The 16,496-nt window shown below is 39.6% G+C and overlaps 2 protein-coding genes across 2 annotated transcripts; one reads left to right on the top strand and one right to left on the bottom strand.

Moving 5' to 3' along the window:
- Positions 1 to 276: 276 nt before the first annotated feature.
- LOC104864794 (olfactory receptor 5W2) lies at positions 277 to 1,215 on the bottom strand. The gene has a single exon (XM_010628008.2). It carries the CDS (start codon positions 1,207 to 1,209, stop codon positions 277 to 279), a length of 933 nt encoding a protein of 310 aa, XP_010626310.1. The 5' UTR covers positions 1,210 to 1,215.
- Positions 1,216 to 3,703: 2,488 nt separating this feature from the next.
- Positions 3,704 to 11,743, top strand: LOC104864855 (olfactory receptor 10AG1). Its single transcript, XM_019208069.2, has 2 exons — positions 3,704 to 3,720; positions 10,801 to 11,743. The coding sequence occupies exons 1-2, from the start codon at positions 3,704 to 3,706 to the stop codon at positions 11,741 to 11,743; spliced, it is 960 nt and encodes a 319-aa protein (XP_019063614.2).
- Positions 11,744 to 16,496: the final 4,753 nt, after the last annotated feature.

The raw sequence follows: 16,496 nt of genomic DNA, 5'->3' as shown, positions 1-16,496 counted from the left end.
AAACATAAGATTCACATGTGAATAAACTAGTAGATTTGGCAAGGTTAAAAACCACGGAAATATATAAAAAACATGTAAATAATTTAACTATAAATAACTATAAATAACTATAAATAAAATGAATGGAAGAAAGAAGTAAACTTTTGGCACACTTAAAAATGTTAGCAAAATTTCTCTGCCTAGCAAGTAGCACACCTTTATTCAAGACAAATAAGGTAGAGTGACATAAAGGATAATAGCTGTGAATATACAAGTAAGCACATATAAGAAAATTGCTCAAAACCACCTTTTACTTCTGAGCTTTTGCACAGCCTCCTTCACGTCCTTGTTCCGCAGGCTGTAAATCAGCGGGTTCAGCATGGGACTCACCAGGGTGTAAAACAGTGAGGTCATTTTGTCCTGATCCAAGGAATAGGAAGAACTGGGCCGGAAGTACATGAAGAGCATGGTTCCCTGGAAAATGGCGACTGCAGTGAGGTGGGAGGTGCAGGTGGAGAAAGCTTTGAACCTCCCCTCGGCAGAGCGGATCTTTAAGACGGATAAGATGATGTAGCAATAGGAGATGAGGACTCCTGAGATGGTGCTCAGTTCAATGAACCCAAAAATGATAAATATCACCCATTCATTGACCTGTGTCTCTGAGCAAGACAGCAAAAGGAGAGCAGGGGCATCACAGAAGAAATGATTCATCTCATTAGACCCACAGAAACACAGGCGGAAGGCGAGTACTGTGTTTATCAAAGCATCTGCCAGTGCCACCAGGTAAATCCAAGACTGGAACCGTGAACACACCTTGGTGGACATGTGGGCCGTGTACAGCAGGGGGCTGCTGATGGCCTTGTACCGGTCAAAGGCCATCACCGCCAGCAGCATGCACTCCGAGTCCACAAACATGATTAAGGTGAAGAACTGCAGAGCACAGCCAACAAAGGAAATGGATTTGTTGTTGGCGAGCAGGTCCACCAGCATCTTGGGGCCAACTGCAGTGGAGCAGCAGAGATCAGAGAAAGAGAGGTTGCTGAGGAAAAAGTACATGGGTGTGTGAAGGCTGGAATCCATTCTAATTAATATGATCATCCCAGTGTTCCCCAGGAAATTAATGAGGTAAACAAGTAGAAACACGGTGAAAAGGGTCACTTTCATATCAGCGTTATTAGTGATTCCCAGGAAAATAAATTCTCTCAAGGAGGAGCAGTTTCCTCTGTCCATTCCCTTTTTTATACTCTTGAAACCTAGAAAAAATTGTTAAGATAGACACACGTTTAATTTTTCTGCACATCCCTAAATCATCTCCAGGGTAGATCACTTTCTTCACCTTTAATTTTGTTTCTTAACTACAGAAAATTATCCAGTCATGCGTCATTTTTTCAAAAGCATTCCATTTATTGGCAATACTTTAAAATCCTTAGACATCAATCAAAAAACTTTCAGTTGGAATCTAGACTCCATTCATAAGGGATATCACTTTACACATGTTCTTTAATGCCTCTGTACCTTCAGGAAGTCTAGTTTTAATGGGCCAAAGTCTCAATGCATTTTCAAATTCATGAGGAAGAAACATAATTCTCAGGATTACTAAGCAGCAAGATGCAGGACTAAGCAGTTAGTATTTTTGGAAACACTAACATTGACACAAAATAATGCCAATTACTATGTTTCTCAAAGATCGCAATTGACTCACAAAACATTGTAGTAGTTCTGGGACAACTATGTCATAGAATAATACAAAACGAATTATATTCTACAGTTTCTAATCAGTATATTCTTTGACTTTGATAAGACACGAGACAAATTGTGCATATTATTGACTTTTTGCCTGAGATTCATATTATCATTTTGCCCCAAGGTCCTATTCCCAGGGGCAGTCTGCAGCATGATCCTGACAATTAAAAGAGAAATGCTTAAGAAGAAATTTAAGCATAATACTATAGATATGAATTTACATCATACCTGACTTTAAATGGACTTTTATTTGAAAAAGTGAAAAAGCTATGAGGGACGATAGACAGTTTTGTGGTGTTTAGTCCTCACTCTCTTCGGTATATGTGTATGATTTCCTGCATTTGTTCATATGAATCTCTACTGATGTGAGAATTAGAATACAGGAAATGATTGGTTGCTTTTTATTGGTGCCTTTTTTATATATTTATTTGTTATTTTTTGCCTAGAAAATTATAGTATGTGCTCCATATGGAGTTAAGTTTTACATATTGTTATGTGCAACTATCATTTCAGTTCTTTAAATTAGTTAACACAAAGAAAAAATAACATCAAAGGAATGAGTGTACTTACAGAATGATGAGTAAACACATGTATGAGCATAGATTGAAATACAATAATTAAAACACTGCTTGGTGGAATATAATTTCAGCTGGCGTTTTCCAATTCTGAGCATAAATTGTTGTTTTAGATCATAGGATTTCAAAATTTAACTTAATTGGCATAAAATTATTCATTTATAAATCTTTTTCCATATGATAAGTTTAACCTTTCATTTATTTTGATAATTCAAGAACTTACCTGAAATGAGCAGGGTTTTTTGGTATTAGAAAACCAAGTACAGAGCACATTATTATATCAGGTGTATTTGGGACTGAAGCTCTCTAAAGCTGTTTCCCTCAGGCTTTGGTGTTTTGCAACGATGTCAGTAATTATATCTAAGGTTCTATATTTTCCCTTGTGAATACATGAACTTATTTAGCACAGGTTGAACTTTAATTATTTACTGTTGTCACCAAAAACATCTGTGTCATGATGAAACTGAAGACAAAACTCGGGCTGTAAAACATCATAACATGTTCATATTTTATTCTTTGAAATGTAATGTGCCTCACTCTTGTTCAGAGAAAGCAGACTCAAATGGAATTTACAGAGCCTTTCATGGAAGGGAGAGTAGAGATATCTTTATGTGCAGAAGAACGAGAATATAGTACTTAGGTCTTGGTACTAGTGAAAGCACCTCAAAAATTGTTGGCTAGGATTGTAAATCAGCCTTGGGAAAGGGTAGAGCACTGTAACAGTAAGTATGGAGAATATTTTGGAATGCATACAAATCCACTCTTACTACTCTAAATAATAATGTGCAAGTTTTTCCAAAAATAAATATATCCTTTTTATTTTATTTATTTATTTTTTTGTACCATGGATCGAACTCGGGTTCTTGTGCTTGCGAGGCAGGCGGCAGAACCACTGAGCTAAATCATCAGCCCTATATCCTGATTTTTAAAGTATTGTCTAAACTGGGTTTTTTTGCAGAAAGAATAATTATCATATACATGACCCACATTAATAGATAAATATCTGAACTGTTGTTTATTTTCACTCTTTGTTGAACACCCACCATCTTAACAATCTTAATAGAGTTAATAACGCAAATGTATTCATGCCAGTCTGTGTACTGGCCACTCGGGAGTGTAGACACATATATTCACTATGAAATACTTCAACCAAAAGAGCATGCTAAGTGGATTATCCATCTGTAAATTGACTGAAAAGCCTGTTTGGCGTGGGATTGAGGGAGAAGACTGGAGAAGTGTTGAATGAAACAGCAGCATGTACGATCACCGTATTTCTAACTGGGACGTGAAACAGACCGTTTCAGAAGTGGAAGGGACAGGACGGACAATGACACAGACACGGGAAGAATGAAGAATGGTGTATTCCAAGCTTATTGCTTCTGCTTTCCCAAGAACTTGAAACAGCCATGAAGCATACTGTTGAGTACGTTTTGGGAAATCCTTGCGTTAATCAATGTCTTGACAAGAGGTAAAGAAGCAGGAGTTCAGCTTTTACCAGGGTTGCTACAGTGTTCCCAGGAGAAAGCATAGCAGTTTAATCAATCATGTTCAAATAATGCAGTAAAATTTGGTGCTCTGGGAGACTTAAGCCCTTACAATGAAATAAGTTGGGTGAAAAAATATGATCTAATATGGTTCAGCTACCATAGAAAAGGACAGAAAGACTAACATCTCACTTCCATTTACTATGTTAAGCATAATTGGAATCTAATAACCAATGACATCCATTTTTGGACCTGCTCAAATGTGAATGACCTCATTTGTCATTTGCATAAAGATTGTGATGGGAGGAAAAAGGAATTAACATATGTTATGCACATGACCCAACTCCCCACAAGGAATATAATCTTATGGACTGCAAACATGTACTAATAAAAGTATAAATTAAATCAGATCTATTTGGAAATGTGTGATATTTCCACTTCTCCATTTTGAAGCTCAATTTGATCTAGTCTTATATTTGGAGATAACAAACCACACCATAGCGTTAAATATTAAATCTATGGTTTCATCCATTTTGAATATTATGTGCAATGTTAGTGAAATTACTGAATTTAATACAAAATTGTAAATACTTTGCAGTCATAGGTTTAGTTAGCATAATCTGTTTAGTGCCTTCTTTAATAGCATCTCAAGTGCATTTCATCTTGAGCTCCAAGGAAACATTCTGTGCTTTTAGTTCTTATCCATTATTCAATGGAGACATTCATCTTGGTAATCAGAACAGTTTTTGGAGGCATTAAGTGAATTGGACTTTCCCTTGGAAGAGAGACATTATGAGATGTGATCAAAAAGTGGTAAATGTATAAATTAAAAAAATTAAAGTGGGATAAATGTCCTCTAGAGGAGGGGAAGTATTTCCGGTATTTTGAGGGGATTGATGCTAATGTGTGTTTTACTGTATAATTTTAAAAATGTAAACATTTGCCATCTTTTTATCCCAAATAATAGTATATTGGTGTTTCATTATCCATTTTACTCACCAGTTCGGGCACAGTGTGAGACCTACAGGGAACTTGGCCCCTGAACACTTTGTGACCCTCAGAGCTGTCCTGGTCACTCACACATTATTCACCGTGATGGCCCTGCCGTGCTCTCCACCCTGACTGCACCTGAGAGAACAGCACAGTCGATGCCACTGACCCCATCCAGTAGGAACCAACCCATCTCCCTGACTCAGTGCTCACGATGGTCCACAGTGAAAAGTCTTTCCCCACTGAAGCCAGACTGGGAAGTTAGGAAGAACCATTCCCTCCAATGTGTAGATGTCAACATAAATACGTAAGAAACATGAATTGAAAATGAAGGGGGAAAAGCAAAGAAATAGATCTCCAATAAAAAAACAAATTCCTAATAACTGTCTTTAAAGAAAAAAAATCTATATTCTCCCCATCTAAAAATTCAGCATAATTTATCTAAGGAAACTCAGGGAATCTCATTAGAGGAAAACAAAGAGATGATTCACTGGAATCAAAAAATGAAGAATTTTAACAGAAAGAAATCAGAGAGAAGAACCAACCAAAATGTTGGAATAAAAAATGGAAAGAATAAAATAAAAAAGGTTATAGAGAAAACAGTAACACCAGAATTAATAAAGGATATGAAGAGTCTATGAATTCTGGGACAGGTTACTTGAAAATATAGAATCTCAGTTGAAGAAAGAAAAATAATGAACAGGAGTGAGACAAACTCACAGGGTTTATGTGATAAGAAGAAACAAAAGTTTACATCACAGGAATTAAAGAAATATAAGCAAAAAACAATGATGGCCAGGAGGCTTATTTAAAAAAAAAATAACAGTCAAGCTGAGCAGGCTGGTGTGTGTCTGTGATCCCAGCACTTGGGAAGGTGAGATGGGGGGTCACTGTGAGTTCCAGGCCAGTCTGGATTGCAGAGTGAGACCCTGTCCAAAATGCCAGGGAAAGAGAGAGAGAGAGAGAGAGAGAGAGAGAGAGAGAGAGAGAGAAAGAAAGAGAGAGGAGAAAGGAAGAGAGAAGAGGAGAGGAGAGAGAGAGGGAGGAGGAGGGAGAAGAGGAGGAAAAGGAAGAGGAAGAAGAAGGAGAGGGAGGAGGAGGAGGAGGAGGAGGAGAGGAAACAACAGCCAAAAAGCTGCCACATTTGGAGAAAGACATAAAAATTCAAGTGCGGTTCAGGAGATTCAAAGATTTCCCAAAATTCCATCAAAAAGGATTACACTAAGCCACATTATAATCAACCTGTTGTCCTTAGCTCTCTCTGAGGGATGGCATCAGCCGGATGGCAGGAAAGGAAACTCCTGAGTTGCATGTGTACTTCCTGGACTGCACCCCTGGAGTATTGCTGTCAAGAGTGAGGGACTTCCAGCTCACACATTATCTCTGGAAGGAGCTCCTGATTCCCACTGCCAGGGACCACCTGATAGCTTCTTTTATAAAGAATTCACCCTGCAACTTGACTCATTCTTCCTGTAAGGAAACTGGCCACACAGCAAGTGTCACAACTGCCACAGTTCTTATTCAAGGGGTTGTGTCTTCAATGACCTGGCTCTGAGAGTTGATGAGGCTTCGCGTTAGTGGATGACCTCGAACCACAGAAGACAAAGAGGACTTTGGCCTTCTTAGCCATTTTTCTGTGCAACTTGCAGGGTACCCTCACTGCTAAGGGAGCTAGACTGTTGGTTCTCCTCAGTTGAAACACGGGATTGAGTGGCCTCTTGTGGAACCCTGCAGAGAGGGCATGGCCTGGGACATCACAGCCTTCTGGAGAGCCTAGGACATCTGTGGTGTTTACAGCTTTCTTCTTCAGGTTTTCCTGTGTCTCCAGGATCTTTATTTTTCAACAGTACTTACTTAATCTTAAGCACCAAGATAGTAAAGTTTTCACACTTCGTTCATTGGTTTCTGTCCATTTTCTGAACCTATTAAAATCCTCCTGACACCTCCCTTACTATCCTGAAGTGGGATCAGAATCGCCAACTCAGATTTAACTTTGGGTTGAGGGAAGCTCTTCTTGCATCTCCTTCTGTTCTGTTAAACTTCTCATTCTTATGCCATTCAGGAGGCTAAGGCATTTTTCCCAGAGTCATAAATATCTCTTCTGGGAGTTTTTATTCTAGCAGTATCATTGGTCTCCCCGATGAGATCTCCATTATGTTTTGACAACAAAGTTAGACACACAGAGTATCCCATATTTTTTCTAAACTATATCAATTTCCTCAGACACAGTGGCAGAAAGCTGAGCATTCAGGCTTGTCTGCCACACCCCCTCACCTCTGTTCCCATGAAGAGACTTCTCCAGTGAACAGGAGCTGCTGATGGGGACCAAGACCCACTTTTTAAATAAACTTTTATTCATGTGCGTTTGTGATGTATCAGAAACATACTCATCATGGGGTGTGGTGCACACAAGTCTTGCATGGTGATCCTCTCTTCTTTCTTTCCCCCTTCTCTCCTTTCTGCCCTCTCCAACTGTGTGCAGGTCAGTTCACTACATGAAATTTTATATTTTGATTGTCAAGGGCTGTTAATGATAGGAATAGAGTCTCATAACTACTCACAGGGAAACTCAGCTGGAAATTACATTTTATAGCCTGTCTTTCAGCTTGGTGGATTCTTTTAATGATATTTTACATGAGTTGTGTCTAGAAATCCTGCATTCCTTGCCAGTTTTTACTCCTGAAGAAGTAGGTGTGAGGTCCTATTTCATTACCCCATCTCCCATCCCATTTTCAGGGGAAGGTATGATGAGGCCAGACTGATAGGAAGACTTTTAGTAAAGATAATAGAACCATCTGGCCAGCCCGAGAATGCTTACATTTCAATGCAAGATGGTAGAAAAAGTAACGTTCTAGTCTCACACATGGTGTGCGTGAATCTTTTAAAGACCATCTCACTTGGTGTGGTAATTATACTGTCCTGTCCCGACCACAGCTCATAGTTTGTAACAGTTACTTCAAAGGGTGTGTGTTTGCTAACTTATGGGAGCAGCAAGGCCACAGAGGGCTTTGGTGTCCTCCAAATTCCTTGGGTGGCAGGCAGAATGGCTTAGCTCAATTAGAAGTTCACTTGAGAAAGGAGTTTGTCTCCAGGGTAAAAATATGTAACACTTAAAGAGTATTATTAGCTCTGGTGACAGAACATATTTTAGCTGACTGTTAACCTCTGTTTCAAATAAATTATAAAGCCTTAAAATAAATCCTCTTCCTCTCTCATCTCTTCTGCAGCGAATAAAGGTAAATATTATGTTTAACTTTGATCAAAACAGCTAAGCATGAGCTCCTTCCATCTGATACAAATTTAATTCTATGAGTTCCTGTAGCTTTAGCACTGGAAATTAAATCCTAATTCCACAAAAATAATTTTGTTATATTAAGTTTCAAAGCACTGATCAAGAGACCCTGTGCTTTTCTTGCCTTACTTATGACAAGTTCACATAGGACCAAAATGAAAAGCATTTTCTGTATAATAAGATCATGTATTAAATCCTACTATATTTTCACTAGCAGCACTGTGATTCTGGCTGTTCACTAAATGACAACTGTGTGTAAGTTCGCACTGAAGCACGGTGTCTGCAGTGAGTCCCGAACGCTCTCTCTGAACGGCAAGACCTCCAGTAAGTAAAGAACAGGACACTGAGAGGACATCATTGAACCGGCTTCTGAGTCATGGGCTGCCTTGGGTGCTTTGCTTGCTGTTCTCGCATGAGTGTCCAGTCCGAGTGAACAGGAGCTGAGTAAATACGACTGTGGTGTGGAGGGGTCGGATAGTGACCCAGAGCATAGATTCGTCTTAACTTGAAGTTGTATCTCAGTGATGTCTTCATTATATACTAATTTCTGACCATCATGGAAACCCAGTTACAGAACATTTTTGGCAGGATGTGCCTTTATTTTTATCTTTTTCTTTTGGCTGATAAATACTTATATATTAGTATATATGTTTCTGTGCTTATCTTCTGCCATGTGCTCTTTGCACACATTGTATAATTCTCAATTCAGAGTGAATTTGCTTCTTCAAATGTTTGTTTATCTTTATGATGAAAATGCTCAAAATATATCCTTTACTTTAATTTTTAAAAATACCCTTAGAGCAGCACGTTCTCTATTTTCAACTCCAGTATGGGCAGGGCCCGGCTCTTACTCTAAGGAGAGCTTCCCATCCATGCCTCACCCTCACAGCCTCCCCTGTTCTCTCTCAGCTGATATCCAGTCCTGGTACTTGTGGAGTCTGAAGCATCACATTTCATCAAGGGAAGTGTATAATTGTGAAAATTTATTGAAATCTTTAAAGCACTCTTTCAGATGTACCTTAGTGTTTTGTCTGGAATTTTTAGGTGACAAAGGAAATCATGTGTGTCTCTCCTTTCACTTTCAGAAAGTCTTCAGGGTGCCCCGTGCTGCACGGACTGTTATTTCTCCCCTTGAGTGTGAGTGTGTTTGTGTGCGTGCATGCGTGTGTGATAGTTTTATAATAGAGGAGACTGAATACAGAGTTTTGTGCAGCCCTGTATATACTTTTCAGATAGGCTCTCCCAGTGTGGCTGGGTTTTCGCGGAGACCTTCCTCCTCAACCTCCCAGAGAGTTGGGCTCACAGATGTGCCTGATGGTCCCAGGACCTAGGTCTGTGTATTTGTTAACCCCCATTGTGATCACGGTGCTGACTCACCACGAGTCTCAGCTTAGGGTTCTCCTGTGTCTCTTCTGCACGGTGATTTAGTCTCCACTGCTTTTCAAACAACACATAACATGGATGTGATCCAGTGCATCACAGAAACAATGAGATGAACGGCTACTTCAGCAGGTGTGATGAAATCTCAGTAGTTGGTAATTGCCCGACTCTAACCTCACATTCTGAGCACACAGAGTCACACAGGAAGTTCTACTCAATCTGTGTCTGGGCGAGAGACCTGCAGACTGGGGAGGACCTGGTGTGCACCCTGGGGACAAGTCTAGTCATGCAAACAATTCTACTCATTGGTAATTTTGAAGTCAAGTTCGGGAATCCAATTTTGTGAAATACTGAATTGCAAAGAAAATCTGCAAAATACCAATGGAAATATACAGCATAAGTCTTGCAACAAGGAAAGAATATAATGAGATAAAAAAATCACATTTTAATACACCTAGATATGTAAAAACAGGCACATACACCCAGTAAGGAGAAGATGCAATGGGATAAATAATGTGAAGATTAAACAACAGTTAGTGAAGACCTGAGAGATGCAGGGAAGTCACAGAGATGAGTTTTGGTCCATGCTCCGTCTATCAGGACTGCACAATTCGAATCTGTACAATCTAATTCGTTACTTCCTGCACGTCATGAATATTAGCTTTACCTTTTAAATTATAAACTTTAACAAGAAGGAAGGAAGTTCACTCCACTCCATGAAAACTTCTGATAAAGCTACAAAAGCTCAATTCATAGATCTTACATTAAAATGCAATAAAACTGTAAAACTCAGTAATAGTACATGTTTTACTGTTAGTATATTATGATTTCTTAATAATAAGCATCTCATAGAGAAAATAAAAGATGAGTTAAACTATGAAAATAATACAGGAAGAAATAAAATAAAAATTAACTACTAAGCGCTAAGAACTATAAAAGTGTTCAGTTAAACAACACAATTCATTTAGAACTGAAAATGGTAGGAAGGGACTTTGACAAGTGAGGACATCATGGTAAAGTAATGAAATTAACCACTGCTACATTTTAGAGTTTGCTACAACTTAGAGCTTGAGCTTTAGTGAATTTAAATCCAAATAGTATTTAAAATAATGCAACTCTTCATCAAATATAATGTCACTTCAAAGGGAGAATAAAAGATCATTCTTGTGTATTTATTAATTATGAAAATAAAGAGCTACGAGTTTTGAGCTCCTATAGTTATAATTTTTGCTCCAACAGGGAATGGGATAAAGAACTTAGTATACCACTTTGTATTAAAAATGATTAAATAAAGGTAAAGCTCATGAAATTTCTTGAACTTCTGTTTATTCCCATAGATGACACCTGAAGGGATAAGTGCAGGAGGCAATGTTTCCACAGTGAGGCACTTTGTCCTGCTGGGGTTTTCGGACCTTCCAGAGCTCCAGGGCTTTCTGTCTGGGGTGTTCACCATCATTTACTTGGTCGTGGTAATTGGAAACAGCCTCATCATCACCATAACAATCCTGGACCCTGCACTACAGAGACCCATGTATTTTTTCCTGGCAAATTTTTCTTCTCTGGAAATCTGTTATGTTTCAGTCACTCTTCCTAGGATTCTGTTCAACATTTGGACACAGAATAGGAACATTTCCGTTCTGGGCTGTGCCACACAGCTGTATTTCTTCCTTATACTGGCTGCCACTGAGTGCTTCCTGCTGGCCATGATGTCCTATGACCGCTATGTGGCCATCTGTCACCCTCTGCACTATTCTCTGCTCATGAACCCAAAAAAGTGTGCTCAGCTGGCAGCTGCCTCCTGGCTGGGTCCAGTTCCTGTCCAGATAGGGCAAACGTGCCAGATCTTCTCTCTGCATTTCTGTAAGTCCAACGAAATTGCCCACTTCTTCTGTGACATACCCCCCATTCTCAAGCTGGCCTGCGGGGACACTTCTGCTCAGGAGGTGTCTGCCTGTGTGATAACGATGTTGTTTGCTGCTGTCCCTTTCACGCTGATCCTTACCTCTTACAGCAAAATCATTTCCACCATTCTGAGGTTACCAACAGCTCAAGGCCGGGCCAAGGCCTTCTCCACATGCTCTTCCCACCTGCTGGTTGTGGTGCTGTTTTTTGTATCTGCTAGCACCAACTACCTAAGGCCAAAGACCAGCCACTCTGCAGGAACTGACACACTGCTGTCTCTCTTGTACACTATCCTGATTCCCATGTTCAACCCCTTGATATACAGCCTCAGGAACAAGGACGTCATTGCTGCCCTGAAAAAATTATTTCTTCAAATGCAGTGCCATGTTTCTTCTTGATATTTTGGTCATATAGTTGTCAGAGAAATATTTCAGCACTCTGCAGTCTCAATTTGAGTAGTTAATGTGCTTTCATTACATTTTTATGTTGGCTTCCAATGTACCTTGCCTGGATGTACAGTGGACAGGTTCAACTGTGTTCAGTAAGCCATGCATAAACATAGTAAATTAAATGTTAACATGCATCAACTTTACCTTGAAATTATACAAATTCAAACTTCTGTCTTGTGCGTTAAATTTTTTTTTTTTGTACCGGGGATTAAATTCTGGTCCTTGCACTTGCAAGGCAGGGTACCGAACCACTGAGCTAAATCCCTAGGTCTTGTGGGTTAAATTTAACAGATGTTATTTTCCTAAATATGTATGTAGTAGTTGTATTTTCTGATATTTTCTTTTAATCTACACAGCATATAATAGTAGCTAGCAATTAAGTAATGAAACAATTAATATTTATAATGAGTAGACAACCAGATGAACCCTAAATAAATCCAGAACTTTTGTTGAATCATCATTAGAATTTATTTAACTAACCATGCAGGACTATGCGGTTCTTTTCTATTGATACCAGAAGAACAGCTCACATCACTTATCCCTCTGCCTAATAATTTTCTGGGAAGACACATGATATAATGCAGCACTCCTGCTTCATTAACATGGTTTTACATTTTACATATATTTTCCTGCATTCTAGTAAGGCTCTGATTAACCTCTTTTTAATTATCTAATCTCTTAAACACAACCCAAATGAGCAGACATGTTTATAACTATACAGGAGTGGAAATGTGAAAGTTTTGGAAATTCTTTCCAGGATGACATGAAGTTCTCATAGATTGATTGCAGTAGTTCACCTAATATTATTTCTTGTAACTCTAGCTAAAGTGTATAAAATTATTTCATTGTTAAACTGGCAGGATTGAGGAAAGTGAGAGAACTCCGTAGAATCCTGAATATCCACCTTTAGATACGAGGGTCTCAAACCGTGAGCCCCTTCCTGTCCCTTTTGCTGTGGGGTTTCCCGGGACAGTTATTCCAATCCCTGGCTCCAACTCTGACTGTCACAGGTGTGCAAGGCCGGTGACAAGGGCCATCTCAGCTTCCTTCTGAACTTCGTTGTTTTTCTCTTTTCTTTACCCATTTGCATTTTCTATAATCTAACACGTGATATTACATTTTATTCATATGTTTTCTTCACAACAATTTTATCACGGTGCTTTATGTGCATGAAGAATTTGGCATCAGGTAGCTGAGGAAGGCCATGCTAGTGAGCACTGTGATGATAAAGACAGCCACTACGGAGGAAATGCTTACGTTCCTGGGTATTTTCTGAAATTTATGAAGTAAAGTTTATTAATGCATAAAATTTATAAATTTCACAGTGTTGCGGGTACATGGCGGATCAAAAAATTCAGATAGCTGAATTTTCATCTTCTTTATTCAAGAAAGTGTTTGGTAGTTAAATGTCAGTTATTTTTTCCCCTGAACATTTATAGTTAGTGGGATAGTGCTAAGGTACTTTTTCTTACTAACATATGGGGTCATTTTTGGGTAAAGACTCATACCTAGGATAGGTAAATATTGGGAAAGCTTTATATTTCAATGAATTGGTATAACCATAGAGTGAAAGTGATAATCTTTAACATTTAACTTGGAAAGTAAAACTACTTGTTTGCATGTTCTCATTTTTTACATTTCAATAATGCAATTCATTTTAGCCCTCTTATAAGGTATTCATACTTTAAATAGTCTTTAAAATAAAGAGATGAGACCTGCAAAATTATCACTAGATACAAACACAGAGAGTGTGAGTGATGAGAGATTTACCAAGCGATGCCAAGTGCAGTGTCACAGGGCTCCTCGGGAATGATAATTACATCACGAAGGGTTGCGGTCTAAAGGGATTTAAACTAGCACAAGCACTATGGAAATGAGTGTAGAGGTTCTTGCAAAACTAGTAAGAGAAATTCCATTTGACCAAATAATTCCCCTTCTAGATATCTTCCCCTCACATTACAGGAGGACTTGTTTACCCACATCTATAGCAACACAATGGGTAAGGATCTTGAAAGTAGCCTACAGGGCCATCAGCACAAGAATGGGTAAAGAAAAGTGGTATGTATAAGCTGTGGACTAGTACTCCGCCATGAAGAAAGATAAAAAGGAGGCATTTGTAGGCAAACAAAGAACATAAAAAGTGAAATAAGTCAGACACATAAGCTCCAACATAGCATGGCTGCTCTTACATGAAATATTAATAATGTACCGTAATAGAAAACAGATACATAAGGAGTAGAGAGAATTTTAAATAATTTCCCAAATTATCTATTCTGTTGTTTGTAAAGAATTTTAAGACATGATGAATTGCTTTATTTATACTACTAGTGTTTTTGTTCGTTGAAAGGAAAGTTCTGTCCGTTTCTTCTTTCTTCACTTCGTCTTTGTGCACGTCTACGTGTATATCTCTATGAATTGAACTCTCAGTAAGCTTTCGCCAATCTTCTAAGGTCGTCATACTTAGTATGTTCACTGTTGCGGTTCTCTACCATCTTTGTTATGAGATTTAGTTTTGTTTTCTTCATAGAAGTAAGAAGACTGCTTTTTATATTGTATTTATCAGCGCCCACTGGTTCCACATTGCAGCAAGACAAGCGAATGCCCTGGGAGTCAGGCCCTGCCCAGGTGCTGGGATCTGCAGTCCGCAGCCTCAGCCCCGCCGCCTCCTCCCTGTCACCTCTGAACCCCTTGCACTGCGGACCAAGGGCGCTGCAGATCTGGGGCGCGCTTTAAGCCTCGCCCTGGGGAGATTATGCAGCCTGGCCCCAGCTGCTCCCAGGAGCCCTAGGAAGAGAAGGGAAAAGTCCTAAGCGCTGGCCCTGGGGAAGAAAAAACAGCAAGGAGAAGGGAAGATGCAAATGTGGAGCAGAGCTACCACCTCGCGGTCCCCTGGCTGCCGAGGCTGGGGCTCCTAAGTCTGAGGCCAGCGCGGGCTCCAGTCAGACCCAGTCCATGAGAGGAGAGGAAGAAGGTGGGAGGTGGTGCCCAGCACGCGGCTCGCTGCTCTGGCTAACTTGGGGTGCTGTCCTGACCGAAGGGAATCCGTTGTCTGATCAGTCTCCCTGCGGGGCGCTTAGGAAGCATTCGCCCATTAAAGGAAGGTTTCCATGACTGCAGGGAGTACAGCGCATTCCCATAGCTGGTGGAGCCGGCATCATCCTGGACCGGAGAGGACGCTCCCGCTTGGCTGCCTGCAAGATGCAACACTGGCCCGGATTCTGTCTCGGGTGTGAACTGTGGCAGGGGATTCTGCTGAGTCTCAGCCCACAGGAGCTGTAAACAGATCCACGCAAGCAGCTGTTGGACACCTTTGTAACCATATTGGATCTAAGCCATTTGCTGTCCTAGATCTCGGACAGCCAGTGCCCCTATAGGATGTCAGATTTATTAGGCTTCATAATCAGGTGGATAATTTTTTACAATAAATACAGTCTACGAAATAATTTTCATTGTATAATCTTTCGAAATTGTTGCTAACCTATAGCACTGCTTTGTATTTCTAAATAAATTGTTCATTTCAAAACACACTTAACTGTTAGAAATTCTAAGGCGGGGATGTAGTCAGTGGCCCCTTCCATGTCTGAGAAGGGCAAAATCCTGAGTTCAACCCCAGTATCGATAAAAAACAAAACAAAACAAACCAATATCACCTCTGTCTCACAATAGTCCTGGGTCCTACTGAGTTCTCTATGGTGATGAGGTCAGGGAAGACCTTGCAGGAGTGCTCAGCCTCCTGGTCAACCAGAGTTTTTTCTGTGCCCGGGTCATAGAAGGACTTAGTAACCAAATAAGATAAACAAAGCCCTTGGAATGGGGAATGTCATAAAACTTATTACAAAAATGAGGGATTGAGCCAGAAACTTGTAGAAATTCTTTTGTGGTCCCTGGGGCAATACCAGTATCATAACTGCATAAATTGCTTGCTTATTACTTTTACATATTTTCATGTCCATCCTCCAAGGTCAAGGTAAAATCTGTTTTTTGAGAGAAATTTAATATTCTTTAATTTCAGGAAATATTTTGACTTTCTAAAAGCAATGACTGAAGGAATACTCAGAGTGAACACCATGAATTTCTCTAAAATAAAATAATCCGCAGCTAATTATTCTTCTGTGATCATAATGTTTAGTAATCGATGCAGTGACAACATAGTAATTTCTCTGGATTAGAACTCAGCTTATAACAAATATTTTTACCCATACTATAGAGTCAGGTAATATAGATTGAGTGCTTAGTTTAGCTCAGGAATTGAGACAGAATCCAAAGATATAGTAACAACTGGTTTATTAGTTTTGGCAGTTTGTTTGAGTATCTTAAAATATGCCGTGCACTTTCTACTGTAAAGACATACTCACCTCTGACACTTCCTGACTCTTTCCCGGCTATGAATGTTAGCACCCTAGCCTTTGTAGGTTGTAGTTATTCCTCTCTGTCCCCAAAATGCTTATCAATTTATTATCAGAGAACAAATAATATTCGTGCTATGGGTGTGCTCAGAAATTTCCATGCAGCTTTTCCTCCCCATTTTCAGGTACAGAATGCTTCGTCTTCATCATGGCTGAGGTCTTTGTGTTACCGTCTGCAACCCTGGCTCAGTTCCTCTCCAAATAAAGAGAAACATAACTCCAAATACTCATGAAACTAAAAAGGTAGCAATGAAGGTGGGGTTTCCTTACTTCCTGTACAACAAAATTGTCATACG

The sequence above is a fragment of the Fukomys damarensis genome, unplaced genomic scaffold (assembly GCF_012274545.1).
Source record: "Fukomys damarensis isolate Sample0158 unplaced genomic scaffold, DMR_v1.0_HiC HiC_scaffold_118, whole genome shotgun sequence".
Classification (NCBI taxonomy): domain Eukaryota; kingdom Metazoa; phylum Chordata; class Mammalia; order Rodentia; family Bathyergidae; genus Fukomys; species Fukomys damarensis.
The sequence above is the reverse complement of the archived record's forward strand: the minus strand, read 5'-3'. Positions and strand labels throughout refer to the sequence as shown.